We start from the raw sequence: 15,217 nt of genomic DNA, 5'->3' as shown, positions 1-15,217 counted from the left end.
ACAGTAATGTAATAGCCAAAAAGCAAGTGTTGTCATGAAGAATCTTAACAAAAGCCTGTCTTGTTCAACTTTTAGTGTTTGTTTGAAGACAGTTTTGCACACATGTTATATGAGTGAAACGACTTGAATGTGTCTCTTACTGATGGCCGTGACTCCAGACCCTCCTCTTCATACTCTGGATTCACCTTTAAATACACAAAACACATAGGTAATACACTTCACAATATAAATTAATTGAATATCCATCAATACACACGGATTATTAATAATTCATAATTTAATTGCTTTGGAATTCCTGTACTGCAACAATCTCAATATCAAAATTAAAATTGACAAATGACAGTATGTTACACTGCCTTGTGGTGGACTGACCTCTGCAGCAAGGTAATGTCCAGTGGCCAGGTGTTTAAACCTGAACAGACTGTTCCAGTAGCCTGCACCCCCTCGGCAGGGATCATGTTGTACAACCTGATATATACACAGTTAAACTGTTATAAGCGTAGGATTTGTTGAACAGTGACACGGCAAGGAGGTGTTCAACAACTGTCCAAGACACCCCCCCCACCCCCCGCACCTCACCTCTATTTCCCAAAGGGCTTTGCTGCTGGTTGCTGAGGTAGCTGACTGCCGTCCAGTGGTGCGAAGAAACACGTATTGTTTTTTTCTGTGGTCATCGCAAGTGAGGAATTTTTCCTGCTCTGCATGAAACAAGCGTACCACATCGCCCTGGACAGAAGCCCAATGCATTTTTATTATTATGATTTGCTATTTACAGCTGAACAGTAAAAGGTCATTACTCAGGTAAAAACATACTGTTGTGGATTTACAAGATGTGTCATAAGCTTTACAGACTTACATTCAATTAGCATGGACTGATACTAGTTTTGTAAGTTATTCTTGGTGATAAACATTGTAAAAAAGGCCCTAACTATAAGATACGAAAACATACCAGACATGATATCTGTATAGCCTGACAAGAAATATTATAAATCACGTTGGGTGATGTTGTAAAATTGTCTTCCACAATGTACAATGTCATGTGAGAATAAAGTCACCATTTAATTTAAATTGTTTAGATACAAACTGTATTTTGGCCCTTGTTGGGATATTTGAATGTGATCCAAATAATACTGTGACTGACAATGCTGACAATAATAACATACATGTATTATCTTAAAAAATTTAATAAAAAGTAATGACAATGCTGCCATGCAACAAACCCCTTTTAGGACGATCTCCTGATTGTCACTCCATTTCATGAACAAGACGATCTTCCAGCTTGTGTTACAGTTGACTGAATTCACCTTAAAAGAAAAAAAAACGAGAGTCTGATGTCACTGAAGGGATCATCTAAAACTCATTCACGTGTGTAGTATTCTAAATTGATTCATTCGCCATTCCATGCAGTTTATATAGATCAACTGGGAATGTTTTTTCTGATGCCCAATACAGTACATCAATTATTTCCTTTAAACGTTTGTATTTTAGTAGCAAAGTGCCAAAGAAAAAAAAGGAAGTGGCCCCTGTGGGCAAGAAGTTAATTAGAACAACTTATACACAGTACAACTATAAATAACCATCTTTTTGTGAATAGATGTTTGTGGGAGTTAAAAAGAAACAGTGATACAAGAGAAAAATCACAACATTGTGAGCGGTGGTGGCTTTTCTATCAGCTGGCTGATAACCGAGCAGCAGTAATGTGTTAAAAATAGATTCTCCAGAGCCAAACACGCCCACAGAGAAATCAAAGGGCTTGAGATGAGATGCATCAGCGCCACCAGACCTCGTTGCATCCTGGGTTATCCACGAGCTGGTGTGTGCTGGCGTGGAGTGGCTGGCCGGCGTTCACTGGGTTCAACACCACTTTGTCACCAATCACCACCTGTCATCACACAAAACACAACCAACATTCAATACATAAAAATAAAAAACAAAGTCGCCCTTGTTGCTAACAGTGATGTGGATTTTATTAACCTTTAACATACATCATTTCTCAAAAGACAACTACCGCATGAAGCAATGAGTATCTTGTGAGGTTTAAATTGATAATCAGAGCTCCTGTAATAGCTCAAATGAGTCTGGGAGGAGCTTATGCGAGCTTCTTATTAACACCGTGCTAGTGCCAACAAGAGATTCGTGACCAGGTAAAATCCTACTGTGGGCTGGCAGAGCTTCATGTAGGGATTGAGTAGATCTTTGCAATCTGATTGGTGACTCATACACTTGGGTCATGTACACACTGACTGAAGTTTGAGTGTTTGTGTGTGGAAGGGGGAGAGCATCAGCGCATGTTAATTGCATTTTTTGCAATACCCCCCCAAAAAATCTGTTTTTGAAAAACATTTTCCCTCCCAATAAACTACCAGAATTTATTTTGCCTTGTCTCCGTTGTATGACGTCAGCGTGTTTTTTAAAAATAATTTAGATGTTATACAGTATTATAACTCAACAAAAATATAAACACAACATTTTTGTTTTTGCCCCCATTTTTTATGAGATGAACTCAAGAGATCTAAAACTTCTTCCATTTACACAATATCACTATTTCACTCAAATATTGTTCACAAATCAGTCTAAATCTGTGATAGTGAGCAACTTATCTTGCTGTGCAAAGAAAGGGAGAGGAAACAGGAAACATATTGTACTTTTTATGTGAGGGATGCTCCGATTTACGAGCCAAATGTGTCATCAAAAGACCACCATTGGAATTTCACAAAATAAGACACTGGGATTGCTTTAGCCAAAGTTCACTTGTTTACATGTGGCCACTATCTGTCATCTGACTCAAAAAGTAGACTTTTTTTTTTTATTGCAGACTGAAACGGCTTTTAAAGGCTTTCTGAAACATTTGATTATATTATGATGTAGACAGTTATCTCTACTACAACAAATAAAAACAAAATACGGCAATTGCCCCGCGTGTATGTTCTGACTCACACTGTCCCCGATGGAGCGCAGCTTGTAGAAGGGCTGGATGTAGAACCAGGAGCCTTCATTTCCTGCAGGGTCCAGCATCACCCTCATGGCGTTCTTCTCCAAGAGTGCAGGCAAACGCTTGTTCACTGTCAAGTATTTGTTGCTCTTTAGGTGAAGGAGCTAAGCGGGAAGAAAAGAGGAAATGCTTTTGGTGTGTTTTTTCTTTGTGGGGAACTTTCAAGGGAGATTGTTGTTAGAATAACAAGATAAAAATATGAGAGATGAGATTTAAAAAAAATAAAAAATAATGGATAAGATAAAAAAAATACAAATACAATAAATAACAACAATAATAATAACAATAATAATAATAACAATAATCATAATAATAATATCACTAGTGTCAGGCCAAAACCATGTACATTTACCTTCAAAATAGTCACTTTTCAGATGAGCCCAATAATAGTTTATTCAACCATTAACATGGCATTCTCAAAGAGAGTAAGCAATTTTCAACACTTTAGAATGTTAAATAATTAGTTTAAAAAAATTAAACTAAAATAAAGAAAACGGCACGCACACGTGTGAACTGACCAACAGTATAGATTTTTGAAAAAGTATGAAATGTATCAAATTGTGATTTATAAGGTTTCGGCCCGACGCCAGCGATACACACTATCGACATGGCCTGATGACCATTGTCATTAACTACAACATTAGTAATGCTGGTACATTTGCATTTGCATAAATTAATTAATTAATTATTGGATAAGAAGAAATAATACACCCTAGTAAAAAGAGTGCAAAGATAGCCAAATGTAATAGGTATTAGTGGGAATAAAAACACTTATGACAAACCTGAATAACATTTCCATACTGAATTACTGTTCCAAGCAGCTTTTTGTTTTCTGAGTCATTTTGTTTCTTCTCCAGGTCAGCAGCATGCTATAAAGAAAAAGGCAGATGAGGGAGGGGCCAGGTTGAAATCACTGATGGTAAATCTCTGTTATTTACTGCATTATTGTTGTGCACCAACAAACACACAAGACGAATGACAATTAAAACACTAGAAAGTAAAAATGCAAACTTCAGACCAAAACTAGATGTCCACATATGCGTATTAACAAACGAAAGATTTCAGTGTTCGTTTTTATGAGAATGTGGTCAGATAGCCAATTGCTTTAAAAGGTATTGTGTGATAGCTTGAAGGGTAAGGAGGAAAGTGTGGAGGAAGAAAAGTTGGAGTAAAAGGCTTTATAATGGTCTATAAAAAGATTGTTTAAAATTCTACCTCAGCAAATGTACTTTACTGAAAATATAGGAGAACAAAAAATTGACAATTCCATAAACTTACTACATTGTGCCACATTACGCTTTTGTTAAATCTAGCAGCAAAATAGTCATGTAAGAACATCTCAAAATCTCGCATCTTTGTGTTGAGTGAGCTGTGTGGACAGCTTGGTGTGCAGTGCCCTCGGCCCGAGTGATGACTGCGAGGCCAAGGTGTTGTCACACTTACGTGGAGCTTGTTGAGGAGCACCGTGTCTGTGTTCCCTCCAGGCTTGGCCGCTTTCCAGAATTGCTTTTGGGCCGAGTAGCGGTTCATGGGACACAGTCTGAAGAGACAGTCTTCCAAAAGACAAAAGGCGTGAAGAAAGAGGGACAGAGTTAGTTTTTTCATAAATGTACAATGCGAGAGGGGAAAAAACGGAGTAATCAAAATCAGAATACCATGTTTAGACTAGAGGTGACGAATATAACATATTGTGAATACAATTTTTGCCCTGACTTCTCCTTATAACCCTTTTACTGCCACACGTTATCCCAAAAAACAACCCCGCCAGCAGATTTCTAGCATTTTAACTAATCTTTTGAGGCAAACAGAATATTGTGTGCTCTGACTATATAAACATGGTGGGTACCACATGAAAGATCACATTTCATTCTTTCATTAGAAAAAAAGAGTATGTTTCTACCTTATTCCGTTCTTTAGTCATCACCATTTGAAAATAGGTAATTTGAGTGACATTGAGCGAAAATTTAAGGACAAAACCAGTTTTTTTGTGAAAAGATACATTTTCTGCACAACAGTGACTTTGACACTAATATTTTTTGTTTAGTGACGCTCTGTGAATTAGACAATGTCACAAAGGCTTTGATCATTCACGTCGTCCTTGAAAACATTCTATTTCAACAGATTCGTCATGTTTCATTGTAATTTCGTACTACCAGGAGCCCATTGGAAAGAGATACAATGCTGCCATCTGCTGGCCACAGTTAGAGGGTGTTTTGGATTTCACAAGCCCATTAAGCAGGCAGGGCTGTGCAACAAGTTGCACTGCCAATTGAGAAAAAAACAAAAACGTAGTAATCGTCAATTAACGTTTTTGGAAGCATTCATTTGGATTTTAGTAGACGTCATTAAATGTTTTGGGCGATAAAAAGAGTTCAATATGGCGCCTTCTTGTACTGAGTAGACAGGATAGACGTATTAACAAGATTGTCGCTACGTTTCAGTTATGTCGCTATAACTTCCATTTCCTTTTCTATAGTCCTTATCACACTTTTCCTGGCATATTTTTCAAGAAGAAAATAGTGGTGTTTAAATGATTACAACTGCAGGGTCATTCATCTTAATTAGATTGTGTCACATGAAATGGATGAATGAGCTTCAATGTTAACTCTGTTATTTTAGCCCATTTCGAACATCAAGGATATCAATGTGTTTTAATCAAGTTCACTCATTAATTTGACCAGCAATGGTGGTACATGTGCAACCATAATGCATCATTTACCATTCACACACATTTAGGACTGGCAGATTTAACTTGCCCAAAAAAAAGTTACACTACATATAATAAACAATCATTTGCACTTTTCTGACATGTGTGTGTGTATGTGTCACACTTCAAACAGCACTCTCATGAATGAAAATGGAAGCACTAGAGCGAGGTTTGATGAAGAACAGGCCACTGTACAGTGCGTGTCAGTTTGTGTATGCAGCCATTTTGTACAAGATAAGAAACATTTGGTCTGGATCTGCATAGGGCGTGCAAGCATGTATGTCAACCCAAAGGAGTGCGCGGCCACAACAGTGAAGTCAGTTCGAAAGAACAACAACAATGTGAGGCTCTTATCAGTGAATGTGTAACTCATTTTCATAGATAGAGTGGAAGCAGGCGGGAGGGCAGTTGATGTTAACAGAGTTCCTCTTCTGTCCTTGAGAAGTTCCTCTTCAGCTGCGCTGCAAACGACTTCACCTCTTCTCAGGCCTATCGTCTATTTTGAGGGTGTAAGAAGAGGGAAGGAACAAGAAAAGAAAAACCGGACGATCCTTTGCCTGTTCACTCACTCTCTCTTCCAGCTTTGGTTGCAGCAACATGTCCAAATAAGGCCAACCAAGAGAAGAGGAGTGGGATGAAAAAAGTGGGTGGGGATTCCCTATCGTTAACGTCCATATTCTTTCATCCATTCTTTGCCTTTATAAATTCCACAAATTTCACCATGCTCGCTTCAACTCTGCAAAATGTTCTTCACCTTAAACCATATCGTATTTGTTTGTTTTTTACTCTGACCCAGAAATCTGCTTCTTTTTTTTCTTTTTTTTTTAAACACGCAATAAAGGAAGTGGCCCAAAAATGAGGAAGACAGGAAGACAGTGAAAGAATGTTAAGCAGAGAGAGACAGAGCGAGACAGGCTGCAGGAACAATGGAGCTAACACTTGCATCTGCTAAATGTGCATTCCACATCTTTCCATGTTCACTTTAAAACATCTTCTTATCTGTAAACATACCATACGGCAGTTCAGTTGTGTTATTATAACACACAATCGTGTCAAATGCAGTATGTACTGTGTTGAACTATATCAGCCTGCAATTGTTTTTAATTAAAGTCAACTGTGAGAGCACATGTTGCTCTAGTTGTACTGAAACAGGGCTTAGAATTCCTTCTGGGGTCACTGGGCAGGAGAACTGCTGGGAGCAATCCAGAGCCATGTACTGTATCTCCAGGAATCATTAACATTCTTGGGATGTAAAACAATCTTTTACGAGCTGAAAAAAAAGACACCCCATCATTTTAACACTTCAATCGTTACAATACAATGGTACACGACAATAGTAGATATTTATTTTCCTAAATTCCTATACAGTATCTAATTAGATAACAATACTAAATGTGGTCATGCAAAATGATCAGAATATCAAAAAGTGTCTTCTTTTGTTTGCTTTTTCACCCCATGATTGCCTCACAGTTGTGAGTTGTAACATTCTTGTGACGCACCGTAGTAAACAAATGAAAGCAGAACACATTCATATGTCAAAGATGAATTCAGTGTAACCACGTTTTTTGTTTTTAAAGAAATGCAATTACTTGTTTAATGGGCATCAATTATATGTGGATTTTCGTTACTCGCAGTCGGGCCCAGTCCCTGTCCAATGTGAATAGCAAGGGTCTGCTCTATTTGTTTGCCATAATTCTTTACAGAAGCCATTTTTTAAAGAAACAGGCCACTATTTTACAAAAACAGCATTTTTCACCGTATGTCCCCAGTACTTGTTGCTTGCATGATGACGCCAGCTCAGAACTGTGTCGTCAAACTGATTTTAAACAGTGCTGACTTTTTCTATGTTTAAAAGGAAGCATCCTTTCATCTCACCCTTGACCTGATGACATTTTCTACAAAAGGTTAAGAAATGGTACCTGTATAGATTAGATTTGACTTTCCGAAGACGCCCTATCACAAAAGGCAGCACTTCAAATTTGTGTCGATATTTATAACATAAACTGCATCGGTTTTTTTTTGAAGAAAGCTGGCCTCTACTAAGTAAGTATACAAAAAAATGTCATGTGATAGAAAGACTTCCTAGTATTGCTATGAAATGTGAGCAACTCTCCAACAACATCTGGCAGGGGACCTAAAGACACACATTGCATAAGACTTCTATTCTGTGTTAGGTCAACCACATCCTCACTGATCTGGGTTGTATAAACTGCAACTCGCTCCTAATTTCTTATCCTGTTAAGAGATAGAGGAAGCCTCTCATCATCCGTACAGCATCTAAGACAACAAATATCCCGCAATAGCAGCCATGGCCATTTCCAGTAAGGTGTCTCCCTCTTGATCGCCAGTAAAACTATGCACTTATGTTGGACTTATTTGGAAAGGAATGCACTTAAGACAGATCTATTTCTGGTAATTAACCAGCTGATTTGTGTGGGGAAGAACTTAGGTCATTTTAAAGCACCGGTACAGGGCGGCTCTGCATTGCTCCAAGTGTACTGGTGTTCAGAGACATCCTAACAAGAAGACCCTGATGTGAAATGAACCGGAAAAAAAATCCAAGATCTTGATCCGAGAAATAAACATAGGGAAATGCACTTTGGAATCCAACACAAATTGTAAATTAGACTTGAACTGTCTCACAAGTAAGTATGTAGCTCAGTTATTTCAAAGATGGTTTCTTGTTATCCAGTATTTTAAAATGTGATGTAAAGCACCTTAAATATTTCTTTACAATAATTTGTTATATGTGACCTGACTAGTCTAAACATGACGTTCTGATTAATATTACAATTGCGGAATATGAGTTAAGCAGCAAAATCCAGCCATTTTTTATCCATCTCAGGGGGCGGCCATTTTGCCACTTGCTGTCGACTGAAGATGACATCACTGCTGTTCAGGGCTCTGGCAACAACCAATCACAGCTCACCTGTTTTTTGAAGCTGTGCTGTGATTGGTTGGTCGACAGCTCACCTGTTTTCTCAAGCTGAGCTGTGATTGGTTGTTACCTGCATGAGCCCTGAGCAACATTGATGTCATCTTCAATCGACAGCAAGTGGCAAAATGGCCGCCCCCTGAGATGGATAAAAAACGGCTGGATTTTGCTGCATAACTCATATTCCACAAATGTAATATTAATCAGAGTGTCATGTTTAGACTTAGTGAGGTCAAATACACATTATTGTCAAGATTTTTTGGAGGGTTGACTTCCCCTTTAATGGAAGTGTTGATTCTCAAACTTTCAGGGGCAACATAATTGCACTGGGAACTAAAGTGTAAGGTTTGTCAGAAAATGTCCAGAAATATTTATTTTGATTCCAAAACTACAAACCTCTTCCCCTTTGAAGTAATTCCCCAGAGTCGAACACATTTCGCAGCCTTCTCTGCCACACCTTCATGCACTCCTGGAAGGATTCCGGAATTCCGGATTTGCACCAGATTTTTAATATAATGGTTTACTGGAAATCAGTTGCATATTTTTGGGTTTAGAAACTGCAAACGAAATGATGATGACGACAACATAACCTCCTCTCCAGGGTTATTAATTTATCCATGCAGAGGATGAATATTTCAATCTAATTGTGGATGAAGCTAATGACGAACTGAACTGTTATGTACAAAAAATAGACAGTGGTGGATTATTGGTACATTGTGCACAGTAGTATATTTGCCTTGCTTTGACTACCACTCACAGTTCTTTTCTGTGTCAGTGTGAAATATAGCTCATGGCCTGCATGAGTGAAAGTTTGATTACATTAAAAGTGCTTCTGTTTACATTAGGGGGAAATGTTGAGCATACCTCAGCAGAGACAGTACTAGACACAGATGACACAGTTAGCAAGACCTGTAGGCTACGCCTGCACAAACATGACAATGATCATAAAACACTGCTAATGTTGATGGTAATATCATCAGTCTGGTTGTTTCTGGATTTAGGAATTGGTTTTAAGCAAATCATCTACACACCAGTGACAGGCAGTAGCGGGCCAAATTAATGATAGTAAGCCATTCGATCATTTCCGTAGAACGCAACAAAATGCAAGTCACTGCAACTACTGCCGAACAGAACAATCGAAACCGACTCATTTTTACAGGCATTTTAAATACTTATAATCGAAAGAATTCTCAAAACTTTTCACTAGTTCTGCCCATCAGTACCACACTCCCGCAGCACTGATTTGTGAGGCTCCGTGGAGGTAACTTGAACTGGGTAATTGTGTTGAGACGATATGCCAAAGACGTACAACGAATATATTATTTGAATTTGGCTTTGCAAAGCGCACACAGAACTACAGATTTCACCAACAAGCATAAAGTGTCAAGTAAACTATCTATAGTTCGTGGTTGTCAATCTCCAAAGTATATTAAAATCACCAAGTATATTAAAATAATTCAAATCACCAACCCCTGCGAATGGGATACCAAATCCACTATAATAGGAATCTTTAAATCTGTTGGGAAAACGGGCATGCAATGTTGAGACTACACGTTGCTTTCGCTGCTTGCTTTCCTTCACATTAGCACTTCTTTTCACCTTCTGGTTGACGTTCAGAGTCACCTCACACTGACATAAAGGCCTCTTCTGATCAGGAGCAGCTGACAAGGCAGTAACCAAAGGCTCTTTAATCTCATTCACTCTGTTCAAGAGCACAAGCACGGTTCAAATATACCAAATCGGCTTCATTTCTTTCTTAAGCCGCAAGTTGTTCCTTGTGCATTAGTATGAGCTATTTGGGGGGGAAAAAATTGGAAATCTAGCATGATATTGCTGCTGGTGGAAAGACATTACAATAGGGCTAGAGCACAGTCTACCTTCTGATGAGTCAATAAGGTGACAGAGGAGGAAGCATGGAGGATTAAAGGACGAAAAGTGATTAGTGAAATCCTTCTTTACAAATGAGGCATCATGTTTGCTGCCAAAAAATGCTCTTCAAACAGTTTGCACTTATGTTGCTGGTAATTTACAATATAGACACTAGGGGTGGGAATCTTTGAATGCCTCACGATTCGATTCCGATTTTTGTGCCTGCGATTCGATTTGGAATCGATTTTCGATTAAGAACATTTTTTTTTTAAATTCGGAATGATTTGATTGACAATGATTTTTGCTTCAATCTATAGAAGGAATTGTAATGATCTACTCCAGTCTGACTCGCTAATGCTAATTAGCGCGCTACTCACGGCTTTTTTATCACTCAAAAGAACGGCTCCACGCTGTAAAAACTTTTATTGGAATAACTTGATCGTGACTTTTTCTTTCTACTCTCTAATATGGCTACGACTTAACAGTGTATTAGACCGCGTGGAACCACACTGCCCCTCAGTGGCCAAACCGGGTACAACATGAACAGCGCTCCAAATAAAAGGTACACACAGACAAAGGCAAGACAGTATAAAATAATTTAAATAAAATCCATTTTGGGACATTTAAAATCGATTCTGAATCGTACTAAATGAGAATCGCGATTCTTATGAGAATCTATTTTTTTGGCACACCCCTAATAGACACTAGACAGTCCATTTGAAACCAGATCAGTACAATGTGAATATAACACACAAACTAATAGATTATATTTCCCTGTCATCTATGCATATAAACTCGGCAGTTGTTTGGGATATAAAAGTAGTGGCGGCTTGTAAGCGAGTGTAGACAAATATCAGAACACACCAAAGCCTCTAAACACAATTAAAATGTCTGTCCACCTTTGGGACTGTAAAATATCATCGTAAACATCAATGTTACATCATTAATCCTTTAAAAGGTTTGTGCCTCTCTTACTGTGAAACATGTTCAATAATATGTGATAAGATTTAGCCTTAGTGCAGAATCAATTGCAATCTACATTTCCACAGCAACAAGGAGAATTCTTTGTAGATCATTATCATGTGGGCTAATTTGGAAACGACTCTTCAAAGTTAGCTTGGACTGTTCTTGCAAGTGCTCTAGAAAAACATTTGTCTTCGAAATCTATCAAACATGATTTTCCTTAAGGGACACATTTTAATCAGCTGTTTGCAAAGAGATGACTGACAGAGTGTCAAGGTTATGCAAGATGCTTTCTATGCAATGTGGGGGCCAGCAGCCCCCAGAGATACAAGCCTCCAGCCTGAGAACCAAGGGTCACCAGTTCCACTTCCTGTATGAGGACTATTTATAGCAATTACACCCAAATAAGCATCTCAAGGCTTTTACGTATGAAACGCTTTCCAATGGTTCTTGGTTTATTAACATCAATGCTGCTGTCGGAGATGGATGCAGCTTGAACATTGCCAATGGAATCCCTGTTTGAAGCCCGGTGGGCAGAGGTATTGTGGTCGTCACCACAGAAACGAAGCACAACACATGGAGCACTGTCGATCACAGAGCGCTCAGTATAAACACACAGCAGTTAGTGGGGATGATGTCAGCCACATGGGGGACAATCTCTGTGCCTCTTACCTCTGAACTTCTTTGGAGGGTTGTTGAGGTCACCTGCATCAGGCTGGACCACACAGCGGTCATCCACCAAGCTGCAGATTGTAGCATATTGCAACACTGTTAATGTCATGTGAGGCATATTTGGAATATATCACCAATTAAAAAAAAAAACTGGTTTTAAAAGGTCTTTTAGGAATATAGTTACAATTATTGGATTGGTAGATTGTGTGGAAATGATTGATTAGTCATCAACTAGGGAAAACTAGATTGCAACCAGCAGAGGCACTGTTGATTCACCGTCAACTAGTTTACAGTCGAATGTACAAGATGGCAGCTGAAAAGTCAAACTGCATCCGTGAAGACTTTTGCTATGGCTTATCTGGCCAGCGTTCATCTGCTCAACACAAAACTGGCATTAACAGCAGTGGTCACCAACGTGGTACCCACGGACACCAGGTAACCACCAAGGACCCAGTGTTAATTTTCACAATACATTTTTTATTTAGTTTTAGTTATAATCTTTTGACTAATATTAATTAAAGTTTTAGTCATCTGATTTCATTTTAGTTTTAATCCAATTTTAGTCTACGGGAAAAAAAAGAGCAATTTTAGTAAAAAAAATTAAAAAAAGAGCAATTTTAGTCGACTAAATTGTCAATTTAGTCGACTAAAATTGCTCTCTTTTTTTTCCTTCAGCATACATTTCAACTTTTATACAGACAATTATAACACGTCTATTTCTAACCGTAATTTAACACGCAAGACACATTTAATACAACTGTGTCTTTATTAATAGTTTCAGTGAAACATGTTGAACTGACAATAATATAACTTAGTCTTTACCCAAATTTAAAAAGTAGTTTTAAAAATTTCCCTCGTGGGTTCCAGGTTCGCAATTTGCGGACCCACTATTTCACCCCCCAAAAATTGTACAGTAATTGAACGTATTTCAGTCCAATTCTCATTTATAATGGGTGTAATTCTACTGTTGACCACTAGATGGCGGCACACTTAAAACTGTAAGTTTTTCAGCAAAGCCTAGTTTTTGTTGAAAATTATTGCTGTCATCCTGCTTTGTAAGCCTACAGAAATTAAACGCTGTATGGTTAATTTCCTAATGTACATCATTGATATTATGAGATGATAAATTTGTTTGGGAAAAATGGGATATATATATATATATGCATAGAAGGGTGATTACTGCATTGAGAGTAATTTGAGCAAATATAATATTTCAGAAATATGTATCAAACTGGTAGCCCTTCACATGAATCAGTAGCAAAGAAGTAGTAGAATTTAGAATTTAAAGAAAAAGTTGATTTACAGAGTTTGTCCCATTCAATCAAAAATAAAAATGTATATATATATTTTTTTAAATCAATGGATTTATTGATTGGTAATTTTCTGAAGAGATATTCAATCAAATGCCCATCACTGGTGGAGAAAACACCCTAGACAAAAATCTGCTGTTTCCCTTCAACCCTGTGAAAGGGCCAGCAGGCAAAATGGAACCAATGGTGCCAAATTTTGCATTTACTCGCAGAGAATGTCACTTCTCTGGATGCAGACCAAATTAACCTTCTGTTAGAGATTTTCTTCCCCCTAACCATCACTCTTCATTCATTTTAAGCAACGTACACAATGGTTATTGGCCACAATTGCTAATGTTTCTTGCATGACAGTATGGATGGCAGTTACAAAGAAAATGATAAAACAAGTCTTTATGTAAGCTCACTAACAATGTTAAAATAGTACTATTAAATCACCTGTACAGTACAGTTAGAATTATTTACAATAGTGACAGTTTGATGCTGGAACAAATTAATCCTAAATGCATTATTTCCTATAGTATCAAGTGATTTGAAATACACACAAATTAAAAGAAAAGGCTTCAAATGTATGAGAGTTTAAATAGTTACAACTTGCAACTCGTTGTAAATAATGTAGCCGGAAAAAAAGCAGCAGGCCAAAACTGGTATGACCATTTTGCAAATGTATGCAGTCTTATGTGCGTGGGATGTTGTGGAATGCAGCAAATGCCTCAAAGTCTCTATAACGACTTGGTCTTTATACAGGAGGTCATTCCATTTTTTAATCAACTCTGCAACACCATGACTCATCGTCCTTACAGCTTTACTGATTCCGCAATAGACAATATTAGCTTTTATAGTTTCCATCTGTTCACCGCTTTTACTCTGGCCATACTCACAATAACACCATTTATTATCACATTTACCAACCCTGTGCAGTGGACCCCCTCCAAATAGAAAAATTGTAACTGATGGCCATTACAAATGCATTGGAAAAAAGAAAAGAAAAACATTCTTCCGGCTTGATTCTCACACCTTTATTTAATGGGATAAACTGCAAAATTGCATCACTGACTCTCGCCAGCCCTTCCGTCATTGAGAGTGGGAAATTATGCCTCTTACATATGCAAACATTCGACCACCAACATCCACAGCAGTGTTTCTGATGGAACCACATTATGTGTATGTAAAAAAAAATTGCCCATTTGTCCGCTAGCAAGATCATGCAAAAAAAGTACATTTCTAGCAGTGATTAATGGAGGAGTGTGGTAGTTGCCAACTGCAAAGGAAGAACCCATGAAATAGATCCATTCACAACTACTGTGGCGGTACTGGGGGAGGATGCCCCCGTAACACTGTGGGCTGTGACCCCATCTCTGAACAACGATCATGCGGAACTGTATTCAGACAGAGATGGACTGGGAGCAAAAATCAGCCCAGGAAAATAATCGTCAAGCAGTGTGGATGATGGACATGCGCTGAATCCTATTATTATGGCGGGCGGCAGTGAGATCTGTCATGTTTTGTACAAAAGGGTTTATCAGACAGCAAGGCGCATTTCACAACAAATTATTATCAAGAACTCATGGCAACGTCCTGGTCTCTTTGGCAACGCTCAGGCAACGTCGGCGTAACACATCCGAGAGCCAGTAATGTTTGTTTTTCAACATAAAAGCATGGCAGTAAAACATCACAGTTACACCAAATTAGCAGTGGAGTTTGAACGAGACTGAAGCTACCGTCACTCACCAAACAAGAGGCAGCCACAGCTCACAAGAAATTATTATCAC

The 15,217-nt window shown here is 38.2% G+C and overlaps 1 protein-coding gene across 4 annotated transcripts in view; it reads right to left on the bottom strand.

Moving 5' to 3' along the window:
• Positions 1–15,217, bottom strand: part of LOC147167134 (inositol 1,4,5-trisphosphate-gated calcium channel ITPR1) — a 68,478-nt gene that overhangs the window by 51,483 nt on the left and 1,778 nt on the right. For all 4 annotated transcript variants that reach the window (XM_086086027.1, XM_086086029.1, XM_086086030.1 and 1 more), the window contains exons 3-11: positions 12,139–12,209; positions 4,436–4,545; positions 3,775–3,861; positions 2,938–3,096; positions 1,784–1,882; positions 1,221–1,304; positions 580–726; positions 373–468; positions 141–185 (exon numbers count right to left, since the gene is read on the bottom strand). In XM_086086027.1, the coding sequence (XP_085942153.1) occupies positions 141–185; positions 373–468; positions 580–726; positions 1,221–1,304; positions 1,784–1,882; positions 2,938–3,096; positions 3,775–3,861; positions 4,436–4,545; positions 12,139–12,209 (898 nt within the window). The remainder of the gene's footprint in view (positions 1–140; positions 186–372; positions 469–579; positions 727–1,220; positions 1,305–1,783; positions 1,883–2,937; positions 3,097–3,774; positions 3,862–4,435; positions 4,546–12,138; positions 12,210–15,217) is intronic.

Source organism: Leptonotus elevatus, chromosome 10 (genome assembly GCF_054856555.1).
Source record: "Leptonotus elevatus isolate MCC_2025b chromosome 10, RoL_Lele_1.0, whole genome shotgun sequence".
Taxonomy (NCBI): Eukaryota; Metazoa; Chordata; class Actinopteri; order Syngnathiformes; family Syngnathidae; genus Leptonotus; species Leptonotus elevatus.
Note: the sequence above shows the minus strand (reverse complement) of the source record. Positions and strands in the feature narration are given on the sequence as shown.